This window comes from Elephas maximus, chromosome 16, assembly GCF_024166365.1.
Source record: "Elephas maximus indicus isolate mEleMax1 chromosome 16, mEleMax1 primary haplotype, whole genome shotgun sequence".
NCBI classification, from domain to species: domain Eukaryota; kingdom Metazoa; phylum Chordata; class Mammalia; order Proboscidea; family Elephantidae; genus Elephas; species Elephas maximus.
Window position 1 is genome coordinate 19,655,008 of NC_064834.1, and position 15,508 is coordinate 19,670,515.

Consider the following 15,508-nt stretch of genomic DNA (forward strand, 5'->3'; position numbering starts at 1 on the left):
CTTTTTCCAATTCTGATGCCCTGCTCTTCTTCGTACAGTCCAGCTTCTTGGATTATTTACTCAGCATACAGATTGACCAGATATGGTGAAAAGGTACAACCCTGACACATACCTTTCCTGATTTTAAACCACACGGTATCCCCTTGTTATGTTCGAGTGACTGCTTCTTGGTCTATGTACAGGTTCTGTATAAGCACAATGAAGTGTTCTGGGATTCCCATTCCTTCCCCAAACTGACAGATAAGTGGTGAAATGTTATCCTACATTACAACAAATAAAAATTAAAAAGCTAAATAAATAATAAAATGGGTTTGCAACATTAATTTCAGAGACTATTATTGCTTACATACCTAATAAGCAATGATGTAGCCAAGAGAAAGGAGAGATATTAAACCAGTGGCCTCAAACTTTGCTGCATATTATAATCCCTGGAGAGCTTTTAAAACTCCCATTACCCACTTATCAAATCTGAATCTCTAGGGCTAGGACTCAGGCATCTGTATCTTTTAGAGTTTAGGGTGGTGAAAGTAACAATCCTGGATATTATTCAAGCAGCCATCAGAAGAACAAGGGCTACCAATAGAAGTGGACTCTTTATGAATGCTTAACCTCAAAAAAAACCTTCACTAATTCGCACCAAAAATTTCCAAAGCATTCTGCATCTTTGTCTGGGGCAGAAGATATGATTTAAGTTTCCCTTCATACTGACAGCTATCCATTCTGCTCAACTGGGGGCCTACTTTCTGGTGGAAGAATTAGAATGTAGAATAGCTAAAGGTGATGGACATTGGTTAGTATGAAAAACCAACTTCTGTTTTCATAACTTGCTCTGGAGACATCTTTATATAATTCTTTCAAAGGCTGTTGTTGTTAGGTTCCGTTGAGTTGGTTTAGACTCATAGTGACCCCATGTATAAAAGAAAAAAACACTGCCTGGTCCTGCACCGTCCTCAAAGCCTATTGTCTTTGATCTTTATCAGTAATTGCTTCAAGGCCTCTTCACTTCTAGCAAGCAAGGTTGTGTCATCTGCATATTGTAGGTCGTTATTGAGTCTTCTTCATTCCTGATGCCACATTCTCCTTCATATAGCCCCGCTTCTCAGGTTATTTGCTCAGCATACAGATTGAATAAGTATGGCGAAAGGATACAACCCTGACATATAACAATTCACTCCAAGGATGCAAAATCACACTTTTAGCTTTATAGTAAAAAGACTTCACAGGCACCATGTGGAAAATGCCTGAATAATGTCACCTCTTTGGTTATCTTTTAAAAATACAGAGTTAACTTGATATGGTACTTGTGTAATTTTTATTAAGATTTTGATGTTATTAGTTGCCTGCCATCAAGTTGATTCTGATTCATGGTGACTTTATGTGTATCAGAGTAAAACTGTTCCTTAGAAATTTCAAAGGCTGTGACCTCTCAGAAGCAGATTGACAGGCCTATCTTGTGAGCACCTCTGGGTGAGTTTGAATGGCCAACCCTTTGGCTAGTAGTCAAATGCTTAACTGTTTGTGCCATATAGAGACAGATAAAAAATTTCATGAAATATTGTCATTTGGTTAAAAAATAAATATTAAATATTCCAAACAGCTTTATGAAAAAAAATTCCCTCCCTTCCCTATCTCCCCATTCCCTGAAAAAATATCACAAAATAAATTAAAAGAAAAAATGCAAACAAACAAATGTAAAATATAAACAGATCTGGAATCAAAGATAGGTACTAGAGTCTACCTTACAGTCCAGCCGACAGAGGCGTCCCTCGTGAGCTACCATATCCCCAGGAGCCTGTAGGAAATGTGGTCGGAAAAAGCGTTCTTGTAGGGGCTCTTTGTCTCTTTCTTGCACTCGGGACCTTCCCCTGTAACAAGCAGCACGTTCAGGCATTAAACATAGAAACCAATTTACAAATTTATGACAATAGGCAGTTACGCATGGTTATTGGAAACCTTAGGGAACAGTTCTACTCCATCCTGTAGGGTCGCTATGAGTTGGAATTGACTCCACGGCAATGGGCTTTTTTTTTTTTTTTTTTTTTGGCTTATGGGGCCTGGGGAGTCCCTGGGTGGTGCAAACTGTTAATGAGCTGGGCTGCTAATTGAAAGATTAGTGGTTCAAATACACCCAGAAACACCTCAGAAGAAAGGCCTGGCAATCTGCTACTGAAAAACCAGCCACTGAAAACCCTAAAGAACACAGTTCTACTCTGACACACATGGAGTCACCATGAATCAGAACTGACTCGATGGCTACTGGTTTGGATTTCGGATGGGGTCTGGAGAACAGTTTTTTTTGTGTGTGGTGAGGAGAGGTTATTGCAAATAGTAAAGATAATGGTGTGGAGCTGGTATAAAAAAACAAAGTGGTAAGTATCTCATATACTGTAGGATTATCTTGTGAGCTCTATAATCAAATAAACAGGCTTTAGCGTCTTTCTCTCTGAAGTCATTCTGGGTTAAATGGCTCAGCTCCCCTCTCCATGGGTTTGACCAGTTGTTCAAAAGTCTTCAAAATAAACAAATACATCAGTATTTAATCCGAACTTGAAATGGGAGCCAAAAGAGAAGTCCTGTTTATTACTCAGAACAAGGCAGCTGCAATCCCCATGTCTCTGAGTAATAAAATTTAACCTGACTATAAATTATTAAAGATGACTATGAACTTAAACTGGATTAAGACTGATCAACAGTAACAGCTGTTCTTTAAAAAAAAAGAAGTTATAGTTGCAACGGTGGTGAAATACTGTATCTGAAACATGGGTCACTATTTTTGTTCCTTTGGTAAGTCGCATTTAATTCATCCACGTCAGCAACTATGGAACGTTTTGCTAAGGCTTTGCGGCACCAGAAGACTCAAGAGGAAGCCAGGCTCTTTTTTCTTAAATCCCCCCAAAACAAAAAAACTAAACAGACAAAACAAACCCGTTGCTGTTGAGTTGATTCTGACTCATAGTGACCCTACAGGACAGAGTGCAACTGCCCCATGGGGTTTCCAAGGAGTGCCTGGTGGATTCGAACTGCTGACTTTTTGGTTAGCAGCCAAGCTCTTAACCAGGGCTCCTCTTTCTTCTTAGTGGTTAGTAAAGTCAGAAAGGAAGAAAACCAGCTGTTATACTGGAGACACGTGGGCTATCAAGCAAAAAAAATATATATATATATATATTTTAACATTATTAATATAAATCACTTTTGTTTTATTAAAGATGCTGGTAATTTAAGCCCATATAAATTAAACTATTTTATTTATATGTTGTGTGCACATGGTTACAAATATTCCGAAACACTGAAAGTGTGCTGTAGGCCAATGATTCTCAAACTTAATGTGCTTATGAAACACCTGAGGATGTTATTAAAATGCGAATTCTGGTCCAGTAGATCTGGGTTGGGGCCTGGGACTCTGCATTTCTAACAAGCTCCCAGATGATGCTAATGCTGGCAGAGGGCCACATGTTGAGTAAGGTAGAGGGCCACATATTGAGTAACAATTTGTAGATGTTCTACTTTGGTGCCGATTGTGGTGGAAGGTGCTAGGGAAGGGGATTCTAATCGACTTTACCTGTGAGACTGACCAGCAGTAGTTAGTCGACAACGAATGGGCAAACTCTGTACCATTAAGTGGCCAGAACAACTGATTCTCCCCTGAGGAACCGAAAACAGACAAGAAGATTAAAATGAGAAGAATCCCACATTAAAAAAAAAATTATATAAATTTTTTCTGAACCAGAATATTATGAATCTTTTGGTTAATTATTACGAGTTTTTTTTTTTAATGAAAGTGATAAAATGTGACCCCTTAAAGTCACCGTTAAAGAATATTGTGATGACCTTTCCTTTTAAGCTGAGAGAAGAACAAAGGAAAAATGTAAAAAAAAAAAAAAAAATTGAATTATCGTGCAGTTAACGTTATTTGCAGTCACAGGCAGAGAGAGACCGGCCAAGCATTTTATTTTTTGCTCAACAGAAATTATCTTCAAAACTAACCCTGCGATATGACGAGTGGATGAGAGTAGGAATTACAGTTCTGCACTTCCTGTCCTAATAATTGTTGAAGACATTTACTCTGCCATATCTTTCAGAAGAATTTTAAGTCTTGGCCTCATTCAGAAAAGGAAAGTGAAATTATGGCTTTCCAACACAATTAAAAAAAAAAAAAGGATGTTATGAGTTTGAGGGACAGTCACAGTCTTTGTGAAATAATTTGCCTTGTCTCTAAAAAACAAAAACAGCAAACCATTCTTTGATAGAAAATATATTCTTCAAAAGAGTCAATGAACTGATAAATACAAGATTTAGCCCCACAGGTCTGGGAGGTGCACGTAGTGAATGGGTACTACCAATGTCTACTGACAAAGGTTGAAGGGTGAGTGACTCGTTAATGGCTAACTGGTCTTTTAATTTGTGACACTGTGCTCTGGTTACACACGGTCACAACGCTGCTCATTAATTCTCCTCAGCAATCCTTAATAACTCGCACATCTCAAGGTTTCATTCACAATGACATCAACTGCTCTTTCCTCAGAGTGTTGCACAGCGCGGAACCCTGCCTCTCCACCTGGGGGTTGGCAGCCATGATGGTGTAGTTGCCGTCGTCGTCACTGGTGGTGGACTCAATGTGCAGAGAACACGTCCCATCTCCTTCTCTCCTCATTTTGCACTGCCCATTTCTCTTAGAAATCTGCTTTCCATCTTTGAACCAGTAAACCTGAAATGAAAGATAATCAAGAAGAATATACCCTGTTTTATACATCTTTAGAGGACAATGAAGTAGGGAGCAGAGTGAGGCATGGGCAAATTGCCATCTCTACAACCAGTGACCCTTATGACGCACTTAAAAAATTGTAAATCTTATTTGAAAAGACATTATAATATCTCTTTACTTGTACATATGCAATATGTAAGCCAGAAGTCCAATATAATTTAGATGAAAGTTTTTGACTTTTTTTTTTATGGTACTTAATAACGATTAAAAAAAATTTTTTTTTTTTTTAATGATTAATTAAAAAGCCACGTTGATGTTTCCTCAGAGGCAAAATAATGAAAACCAGGAACCTGGATCTTTTCCCACTACCCTATTTATAAGCTTGAGTCTCCTGTAGTTGCAAATCCCAGGGTCTAGAAGAGCTCACCTTCCTTGAAAGGGTAGTAGGTTTCATTATATCTTGTAGAATTAACTCACTAAATTTTTCATGGAGCTAAAATTTAAATGTTATTTTTTCATGTTAAGTTCTGCATGTGTCAAGATCTCTCAAAGACCAGGGGGATAAAGTACTGGTCGCAGCTGCCCTCCTCTATGTCTCCTGGTTACCTAACTATACATGATAACGCCATGCTAATGTTTGTGAAAACAGAGTGGAGAGATGCCCTGCCACAGCCCACACTGGGTGTAAATCCTTTTCTCAGCTGGCTGCCAAAAAACCTGGTGACTCAGAAGATTTTTCAGCAGACTGCAATAATGATATGACATTTTTGGAATTTACTGATCTAATAGTCACGGTACAAATATAGCTCACTGAGTACAACAGGTACCCTGTGGACGTTCAATAAATAGGAAATGGAAAAATATCAGTTTGGAAAATTTGATGACTGAGAGAATCAATAGCCCAAAATATGGAATCATTGCTAAGAAATTTATCTTACATTTTTATTAAAATTCTCACTTGCCCACAGTCAGATTTCTTTTTGGCCTATTTAACAATTCTATTCCTGATGAGGATACTCTGGTGGTGTAGTGGTTAAGTGCTATGGCTGCTAACCAAGAGTTCAGCAGTTTGAATCCACTAGGCGCTCCTTAGAAACTCTATGGGGCAGTTCTACTCTGTCCTACAGGGTCGCTATGAGTTGGAATTGACTCAGCGGCAGTGGGTTTGGTTTGTTTTTTTTGTTTATTCCTGACGGTCTTCTTTTAGTCAAATTGTCTGAGCTTTGCTAATTTTCTGGTATTGGTTTTTACTCCCTCTGTAGATGCTTAACTAGAGTCTGGTAAGACTTTCCTGAAGGCACTCAAGAGTCTGGGCTGTTGGTTGGCCAACTGACTTATCATTTTCCCCTACCTTTGGAACAGGTATTCCAACAATTTTGCAGGTGAATGTGACCGGAGAGCCTTCTGTGACCCGGAAGTGCTTGAGTCTTTTGTCAAAGATGGGAGCAATACACTTGCCCGTGGGGATCTCGTCATGTTGGATTTCATCATCTGATTCATCAACTGGGGTACGTTCCAAGCGAAACTCTATCTCATTCATCAGCCTCTGCTCAAAGCTTGAAATTTTGTATTCCTGTCAAAATGACAAACATGTTTCAATTTCAGTTTCTGTGGATGAGGAAGAATTTGTCCACAAGTATAATCTGGAGATGCAATTCTTTAAGTTGGAACCCCAATAAACCAGGCATGGTTCATTTTGAGTTCCTCACCATGGAGCACTAAAGTAGATTTAAGTGTCTCTACTATAATCTCAAACTGCCTTAATGAACCCTGATTCCTCACCTTGAGCATGAAGCACTAGTGCAATCCTGTAGGAAATAGAATAAAGATGGAATATAATACTATTAAGTCCACTTCAATATGTAGAACTTCCTATATAGTATTTTACAGGGCTATATAGGGTTGCTATGAGTCGGAATCGACTTGACAGCACTGGGTACTGGGTATTCTCAACTGGAATGTAAAAATTGGAAACAAAGAAGAAGGACTGGCAGTTGGAAAATATGGCGTTGGTGATAGAAACGACACTGGAGATAGCATGATAGAATTCTGCAAGACCAGCAACTTCTTCATTACAAATACTTTTTTCACCAACATAAACAGCGACTATATACATGGACCTCACAAGATGGAATACACAGAAATCAAATCGACTACATCCATGGAAAGAGACGATTAAAAGCTCCATATCATCAGTTGGAACAAGACCAGGGCCCACTGTGGAACAGACCAACAACTGCTTATCTGCAAGCTGAAGTTGAAGAAAATTAGAACAAATCCACAAGAGCCATAGTAAAAACTTGAGTATATAGAATTGACACATTGAACACTAATAACCGGAAGACCAGATGAGTTGTGGAATGACATCAAGGACATCATATGTGAAGAATGCAAAAGATCATTAAAAAAACAGGAAAGAAAGAAAAGACCAAAATGGATGTCAGAAAAGGCTCTGAAATTTATTCTTGAATGTAGAGTAGCTAAAGCAAAAGGAAGAAATGGTGAAGGAAAAGAGTTGAACAGATTTCATAGGGTGGCTCAAGAAGATGAACTATTATAATGACATGTGCAAAGAGCTGGAGATAGAAAACCAAAAGAGAAGAACACACCTGGCATTTCTCAAGCTGAAGAACTGAAGAAAAAATTCAAGTTTTGAGTTGCAATATTGAAGGATTCTGTGGGGGAAAATACTAAATGATGCAGGAAGCATCAAAAGAAGATGAAACGAATACACAGAGTCACTGTACCAAAAAGAACTGGCCAACGTTCAGCCATTTGAGGAGGCAGCATATGGTCAAGAACTGATGGTACTGAAGGAAGAGGTCCAAGCTGCACTGAAGGCATTGGCAAAAAACAAAGCTCCAAGAATTGACAGAATACCAGCTGAGATGTTTCAAAAAATGGATGCAGCGCTGAAGTGCTCATCATCTGTGCTAAGAAATTTGGAAGACCACTCACTACCTGGCCAACTGACTAGAAGAGATCCATATTTGTGCCCATTCCAAAGAAAGGTGATCCAACAGAATGCGGAAATTATTGAGCAACGTCATTAATATTACACACAAGTAAAATTTTGCTGAAGATCATTCAAAAGCAGTTGCAGCAGTATAATCAACAGGAAACTGTCAGAAATTCAAGCTGGATTCAGAAGAGGACATGGATCAAGGGGTATCATTGCTGATGTAAAATGGATTCTGGCTGAAAGCAGAGAATAACAGAAAGTTGTTTACCTGTGTTTTATATTCTACGCAAAGGCATTTGACTGTGTGGATCATAACACATTATGGATGACATTGTGAAGAATGGGAATTCCAGAACATTTAATTGTGCTCATGAGGAACCTGTACATAGACCAACAGGCAGTTGTTCAAACAGAGCAAGGGGATACTGCGTGGTTTAACGTCAAGAAAGGTGTGTGTCAGGGTTGTATCCTTTCAGCATACTTATTCAATCTCCAAGCCTAATCTCTCCTCAAATTCCAGAATCATATATCCAATGATCTACTTTCCATCAAGTCCCTGGGTGTTGCAAATGTTTAAGCACTTGACTACTAGCTGAAAGGTTGGTGGTTTGAACCCACCTAGAGGCACCTTGGAAGAAAGCCCTGCAACCTGCTTCCTAAAGATCATAACCTTGAAAACTCTATGGAGCAGTTCTACTCTGCACCCATGGGGTTGCCTTGACAGCAACTAACAATAACAACAACAACGACAACTCCACCTCATGGCTTGGGTACCCAATGGGCACCTTGAACTTAGCATGGCCAAATAATACATTTGATTTCTCTCCCCAAAGGTGCTCCTATGCTGTTCCTTCCCATATCAGGAATGGCACCACTGTTCATCCACTTGGTTAAGCCAGTCTGTCTCACACTATCTATGGTAAAAAAGCCAGGTTTTAAAAACACTCTAACTGGTACTTTTATAAGATAGAAAAAATAAAAAGGAATTACTATAAAAATGAAATAAAAATATAAGCTCTGTTAACAGTCAAAAATTTCTCCATCTAATTGCCATAAAAATTTCTTAATGATTATTGTCACTTTCTATTCTTATCTCAAGGTGAAGTGGTAACAGTTCGCAGACTGGCACAGGTCTGTGGACCATACTTCCAGTGCATTAAGTCCTAAGTCTGGGAATTATCCTGGATTCCTCTCACTCCCTCTTCCCGCCATATTCTATCCATCAGCAAATACCGTCAACTGTACCCTCAAAATATATTCCAAAGCCTTCACCTTCATCTCTGCCACCTTAGTTCAAGGCAGTATCAATTTCATCTGAACTACTGCAGTTTCCTCTTAGAATATCTCCCTGCTTCCACCCTGCCTCCCTTGAAATCAATTCTACTCTGTAACCAGGTCAATCTTTTAAAAATTGTTCTGCTTTAACTCCAACGGCTTCCCGACGTACATACAAGAAAGTACAACTCTTTACTCTGACTGATAAAGCCCTGAACATCTGGGATTATGCCAAACTCTTGGACTTCGCCTTGTGTCTATACTCCAGCCATTGTGTCCTTTTGTTAATTCTTGAGCACACTGAGCCAGCTCTAGCCCCAAGACCTTCATGCCAGCCTGGAGTGCTTCCCATAGCTGGCTTCTTCTTCTTCAAATCTCAGCGTAAGAGTCACCTCCCCAAAGTGGCTTCCCCAGGCCACTTCATCATCTAAAGTAACTCCCTATTCTAAACCTCTAACTAGCACTGGCTGCTCTCTCAGATTTTTGTTATTTGCTTATTGATTGAATGATTATCTCTAATCATTAGAATGTCAGCTCCACAAAAGCAGGGACTTTGTTTGTGTTGCTTTCCACTATATAAAAAACACCTGGAATGGTGCCTGCACAGTAAGCCTGAGAAGGATGAGTAAATACATGAATGACATGGAGGCAATCACTTGTTCCCACACTACCACATCTCTGAGGAATGTGGAGCCATGCGCTTGGGGTGAGGTGAGATCTTTAGTTAAACATGTGGCTGTAGTCAACCATGATTGTATAACCTAGGTGGGCTCCATGGAGCGGGTACTGGGATACTCCTGAAATAGAATTTAGAAGCATGTGGATGATATGTACCTGCCCAATCACCGGCAGAGTAACTGGGTTTGGGATTCATAGATGTGTTCTCAAGCTATTAAATCACATTACTCACTTTCTCTAGCTACTGTCTTACACATACTCTCATCTTAATAGGAGTGGAATGGCAACAGGAAACACGAAAACCAAGTGTTTCTGGGCTTCAATTTCTTGGAACCAATTTTAAACCCACCCCTAGAGCCACATCTCATTCTTGGTAAGCAAAGTAAGTCCTCAGGTCTTTTAGGGTGGAAAAAAATGATGACTCTCTAGTACAGCTTATTAATTTTTAATCAGATAATTCAAACCAGTCAAAGCAAAGGATTGTTCACCTCCAATAATGTCACTGAATTCTTGCACCTAATTCAGTTTAAAAGTATTAAGAACATCTTCCACACTATGGAAGTTAAAAAAAAAAAAGTTAATAGAAGTTAATTAGCGCAACCAACTATCCATCTATTCAGTTGGACTATATGAAATTGCCATTTTTGTAGGTGAAAAATGGTAGAATATCAGCACTTTCACAGGACTCAACCTAACACTTCACAATGACTATATTTTCCCATGAATATATTAAACAATCCCACAAATTTGAAATATTTTCTAGTCTTGCCAGTTTAAAATCATCCCAGGAATATATTTTTCTTCTTTATTGAATTGTACTCAAACTTCAGAGGAGCATTGGTGGTGCAGTGGTTAAGCACTCAGCTGCTAACCAAAAGGTCCGTGGTTCGAACCCACCAGCCACTCTTTGAGAGGAAGATCTGGCAGTCTGCTCTGGTAAAGATTTATAGCCTTGGAAACCCTCTGGGGCAGTTCTACTCTGTCCTTCAGGGCTGCTATGAGTTGGAATCAACTGATTGGCAGTAGATTTGGTTTTTGGACTCAACACTTGTAAATTGGTATTATTTGGGGTTTTGTTTATTTTCTAGGATGCTTAGGAGTAAAACCAACAATTCATTTTATCCTCTTACCTTGTGTAACAAAAAAAGTCAAACCTGTTGCCATCAAGTTGATTCAGACTCCTAGCAACCCTATAAGACAGAGTAGAATTGCCCCATAGGGTTTCCAGGGAACAGCTGGTGGATTCAAACCGCTGACCTCTTGGTGAGCAGCTGAGCTCTTAACCACTACGCCACCAGGGCTCCTTACCAGGTGAGGTAGGTGCTAAACGGTAGCTTTATTATTTTTTAAATCACATTCAAAAAGAATAATTAACATAATTCTCACCTCACATAGAGATCCTAGAGTTCAGGAAACTCCAGGCTTTCTGTGAGGCTGGCTGATCTCCATTTCTCTGAAGCTTTATGATCATTGGTGGAGAAAGGGACATGAGGCTGGGTGCCTGTGCTTTTGGGGAAAAGAGTACCTACAGGTGCTGACTGAGCCTGTATTTGGGAGGTGGTGATGGTGGTGAGGGTTGCAGGCAGCACCCATCTTGGAAGCTCCCCAGAGAACCACCTGGGATGCCTGCTGTGTTTGAATCAGACAGAAAATCTCGTTTCCTAAACTTAGGTCAGTGCTTAACGAAAATATCCAGTTTTGAGTGTGCTTCTCATATTTTCTGTTAATATTTCAGAAACAAGATTAGAGCAAATACAAGTCCCAATTTGGACCACACCAACTTGAGTCTGTCTGTTAGCAGTTATGGGGAGACTAGATGGCTTCAGTAACTCCCTTCTCTACCATCAGGGATTGCCCTCTTTCCTCCCAGGACCCGTGCAGGGCTAGCCTGGCAAGGTCAAGGGCAAGAAGGGAAACCTCCAAGGTTTTATTTCCCAACTCATCCTCTCCCTGATAATGGGCTGCAGTTATTTCCCAGACCCAGCCCTCAGTGTGTCTGCAGCCCACCTTCAACCCGCTCCTATTTTTGCTTCTATCTCACCTCAAGGCCCCTGCCCTAGTGCCTTGAAAAAATGCCCCAAATAGCCAACAATGAGTCTGGGTTTACTCTAGACTAAAGACAAATCTTATGTGGGTCCTTCCTGGATCCATTCCTTTTACCACCCCTTTATGAATGGCCCTTGTTCCTTACAGGAAAGCGTAAAGAAAAGGGAACAGGGGCGTGAGATACAAGGCTCTTTTTATTCTCCAGTTGTCTGTTTCCAGTTATTCCTGAAAAGGTTTGCAAAGGCTTTGCTTGCTTCAGATCAGAGTATTACATATCTGAATCCAAAGCCCCAGGAAAAAAGAGGAACTTGAAGGATAAAAAGAAGCAGGAATAACAGTCACTGAGGCCTATAGAATAAAATAAAGGGAGTAACAAAAGAGAAGTATTTCTAGGGTTTTCAATCGGCAAGATGTCTCAGAACTCTTAGAGCTTCACACCTTGTTTCACTGAAGTCTCCAAATTTGCAGTCCATTTCATACCACCTCTAGCCCCTCTTCTAACAGAGTCCTTGTTCCACGCTAAAGAATCTTCTCTGCAGCTTAAGTTGCACCCTGCTGCCTGACGGGTGAGGGCTGGTTTAAGTTCCTGGAGAACTACGCTGTCAGAGTTAGTCTAGGGGGACATGTACTCCCGAAATTCTATACTGAAATTAGGAACTGATTTTCCCAAAGAAATATTATTGTACATGGTGCTAAGTTATAATTATACCTATACTTCAGGACCACAGCCTTCAAGTGCCTGCTGAGACTGTAAATACTACTTTGTCTCTATGGGTTTCAAACAACTAATTTTAGGAACTTGATTTTACATTGGGGCTTGACATTACAGAATTTATAAATGTCTGAACTGGTTTAACCAAAGAAACTACAGAATCAGTATGATGAAAATATGAACATTCTGTTTTATGATAAACATACACATTTCTTGGTATGTACCTTACCAAAACTACAAATTTGGAAGTGATAGAAAAAGAACATTCAATGAGTTATAGCCTTGGAAGCTCAATGGGGCAGTTCTACTCTGTCCTATAGGGTTGCTATGAGTTGGAATCAACCTGACGGTAACAGGTTTAGATTTGTAATTAAGTAGTCAGGATATCCACCACCAATCTGTCAGCTTGTTGTACTGTGGTGGTTTGCATGTTGATGTGATGCTGGAAGCTATGCCACCGGCATTTCAAAGAACGGCAGGGTTGTCCATAGCGGATAGGTTTCAGTGGTGCAGACTAAGACTAGGAAGAAAGGCCTGGTGACCTACTTATGAAAATTAGCCAATGAAAACCTGATGGAACACAACACCACACTGTTCAACTAGCTTGCTTTGGAGATGTCATCAGGAGAGGTCAATTTGTAGAGAAAGACATCATGTTTGGTGAAGAGAAGGATGAAGAAGACATCATGGTTGGTGAAGGACAGGACCAACAACAGCAGGGAAGGCCCTTGTTGAGACGGATTGGCACAACAGCCACAATGATGGACTTGAACGTGCTAGTGATTGTTGAGGATGACACAGGACTAGGCAATGTTTCATTCTGTTGTACCTAGGGTCACCATGCATCAGGGTTGCCTAGATGGCAGCAATCTATCTATCTAGTAAGGGTACAATTTTAATCAGATCTTAATTGGAAGTTTCTGCTGAGGTACTAAGATGGGCTAGATATCAGAAAACAAGTGAGTTACAAGACAGACTATCCTCTGGAAATTTCAAAGCAGGTGGTTAAGAACAGGTTAGGTGATTTAAACCTTACCCCTCCACCAGAGATACAAAGGAGGAGAAGGGAGAAGATCCAGCAAGAGAACTTTTGGAGACAGCTAGTTATTAAAGTTTGTGCATCTCCTACTGCCACCCCCAGCCCCAGGGGGCGGCTGCCTTTCGCTTCAAGTATAGTGAAAAGGAATTAAATGAAACCACTTGGAAAGCTTGCCATATCTTCTACAGTTGGGAGGACTCAGTGGATTCGTGTCTGATTCCTGCCTGAGAAATCTAAAGAGTAAGGAGTCAGCTGGCTTTTTGTTGCTGGACAAGCTGAAGGCTGCATTGAGGGGCCCGTACTCCTAGGCGGTGTCAGGGCAAAGGATCTGTGACAGTCCTGTTGTCCCTGTGGAGGGGCTTAGGTCCCTTCAGGTTTGGGAAAGGGAAGGGTCAGGAGCAGCAGTTAGTGAAGTGGGCGAGAAGGGAGCAAAAAAGAGAGAGGCTGACCACACTTTCCTTGCTGGGTTTAGGTTTGCCATTTGCAACCGTCCCTGGGGCAAGGGATAGGGATGGATGTGGAAGGGGGAAGGCGAGGGAGGGAGGATGGGGGAGGGAGGCAGTCTCATTTTCGAATGAGGATTGGAGTGTTGGGTACTACGAGGACTGGGAATTTTATATTACTGAATCACGATGGTATTTTGCAACAAAGTAACCACAAACCTTTATATTAACCAAAAGTGGCCAAAAACGTTTGAAGACTGCCTGGCATTTCATCCAGAAGCAGGAGAAGAATTAGCCCTATTGGATAAATTCAAAGGACTCACGGGGGACAAAAATAAAATTGCTTTTGTAACACACTTGTTTAATACACAGTTATATGATATAATTTATAAAATGCAGATGAGCAACAAAATAAGAATACTGTACGCCAAGGAATTTCCATGACAGATTTTATAAAATATTTGGGAAGTTGAGTCTTAGGAATAAGGAAACTACGCAACTGCAAGATAAAAATGGCAGAGGTTTGGCGCCTGTTACTAAAGGACTGAACCTTTACATCTGAGATGCTAACAAAGATGCATATCTTCTCAAAACAGAAATTGATGTTTTTTATGGCAGTGCTTAAGCTAAGAGTTGGCTTATCCCAGAGATACTACCCATTACACATAAATCAAGATTGTCATTCCAAGTTATGACTGACGGGGATCATATTTCATAAGAAAATTTGCAAACGCAAGCAATATGTTTAAGTTAAATTTAAACGTGCTTTCTGCACTGTTCTGCACAGAGTTTGCACTGCCCATCTACTGCCAGTGGAAGGCTGGATTCATGCTGTGTTCTCCATTTTCCCTCGCCTGGTGCCCTTTGTGAGTAAAAAGCATCAGTTTCTGTCTTAGCAACTTATAGGTGACATCTATGCTCAACAGAGAACATTTTTCTGTGTAAAGCTGGTCTGCATGGAAATCAAATCAAAGACATATGATCCATCCTTTCTAGGCTCAAGTTAAACACGTTAAGTGAAAATGAACTGTGCAGAATTCTACTTGCTTTATGAAAGAAAATGAAAAGCTAAAAAAAAAAATTATTTCAGAAGAATATACCACTTAAAAATATACCTCCCTCCCTCCCCCCTTTTAAGATAATCTTCTTGAGGCTGAAAATTTGACAACCCCAACCTTTTGACTTCCGGAACACATCTGGAGAAAGTTTCTGCAAATTGGTAGAGTGGTGGAGAGTGCTTTTCTTCTGCTGAGAACCACAATATAACCTCACTCAGACATGACATTGCCAAAGCTCTGGATTTCCAAAATGTGGCCAACATCCTGACACTCCCTGCCCTGAGCTCACTGCTGGCTTCTCTACTCTGGGTTCCAGGTCTGGGCTTCGGGGACAAATAATCAAAGAAGATCAAATCAGCTGGAAGAGCTTGCTCAAAGTACTCCGAACTGACTCTGGGTACAAAGTTCCTTAAAGAAAGTTTTATATGTTAGAGGAAGTGTTCTCTTTTCATTCCAAGAACAGCTAGAGTTTGGAGACAGCAGATAAAAGACTCCTAGATAAACTTGGTGGTTAACATACATAGAGTGTGTCTTCTTTTACTATTTATCTAATAATCACATGCTGCCTTCAGTAGAAATAGCCAGGCTCCATA

General features: G+C 40.3%; 1 protein-coding gene across 2 annotated transcripts in view; it reads right to left on the minus strand.

The window, feature by feature from the left end:
• Positions 1-15,508, minus strand: part of MYPN (myopalladin) — a 136,515-nt gene that overhangs the window by 13,142 nt on the left and 107,865 nt on the right. For both annotated transcript variants that reach the window (XM_049855664.1, XM_049855665.1), the window contains 4 exons: positions 6,054-6,275; positions 4,556-4,705; positions 3,560-3,642; positions 1,739-1,865 (listed from right to left, as the gene is read on the minus strand). In XM_049855664.1, the coding sequence (XP_049711621.1) occupies positions 1,739-1,865; positions 3,560-3,642; positions 4,556-4,705; positions 6,054-6,275 (582 nt within the window). The remainder of the gene's footprint in view (positions 1-1,738; positions 1,866-3,559; positions 3,643-4,555; positions 4,706-6,053; positions 6,276-15,508) is intronic.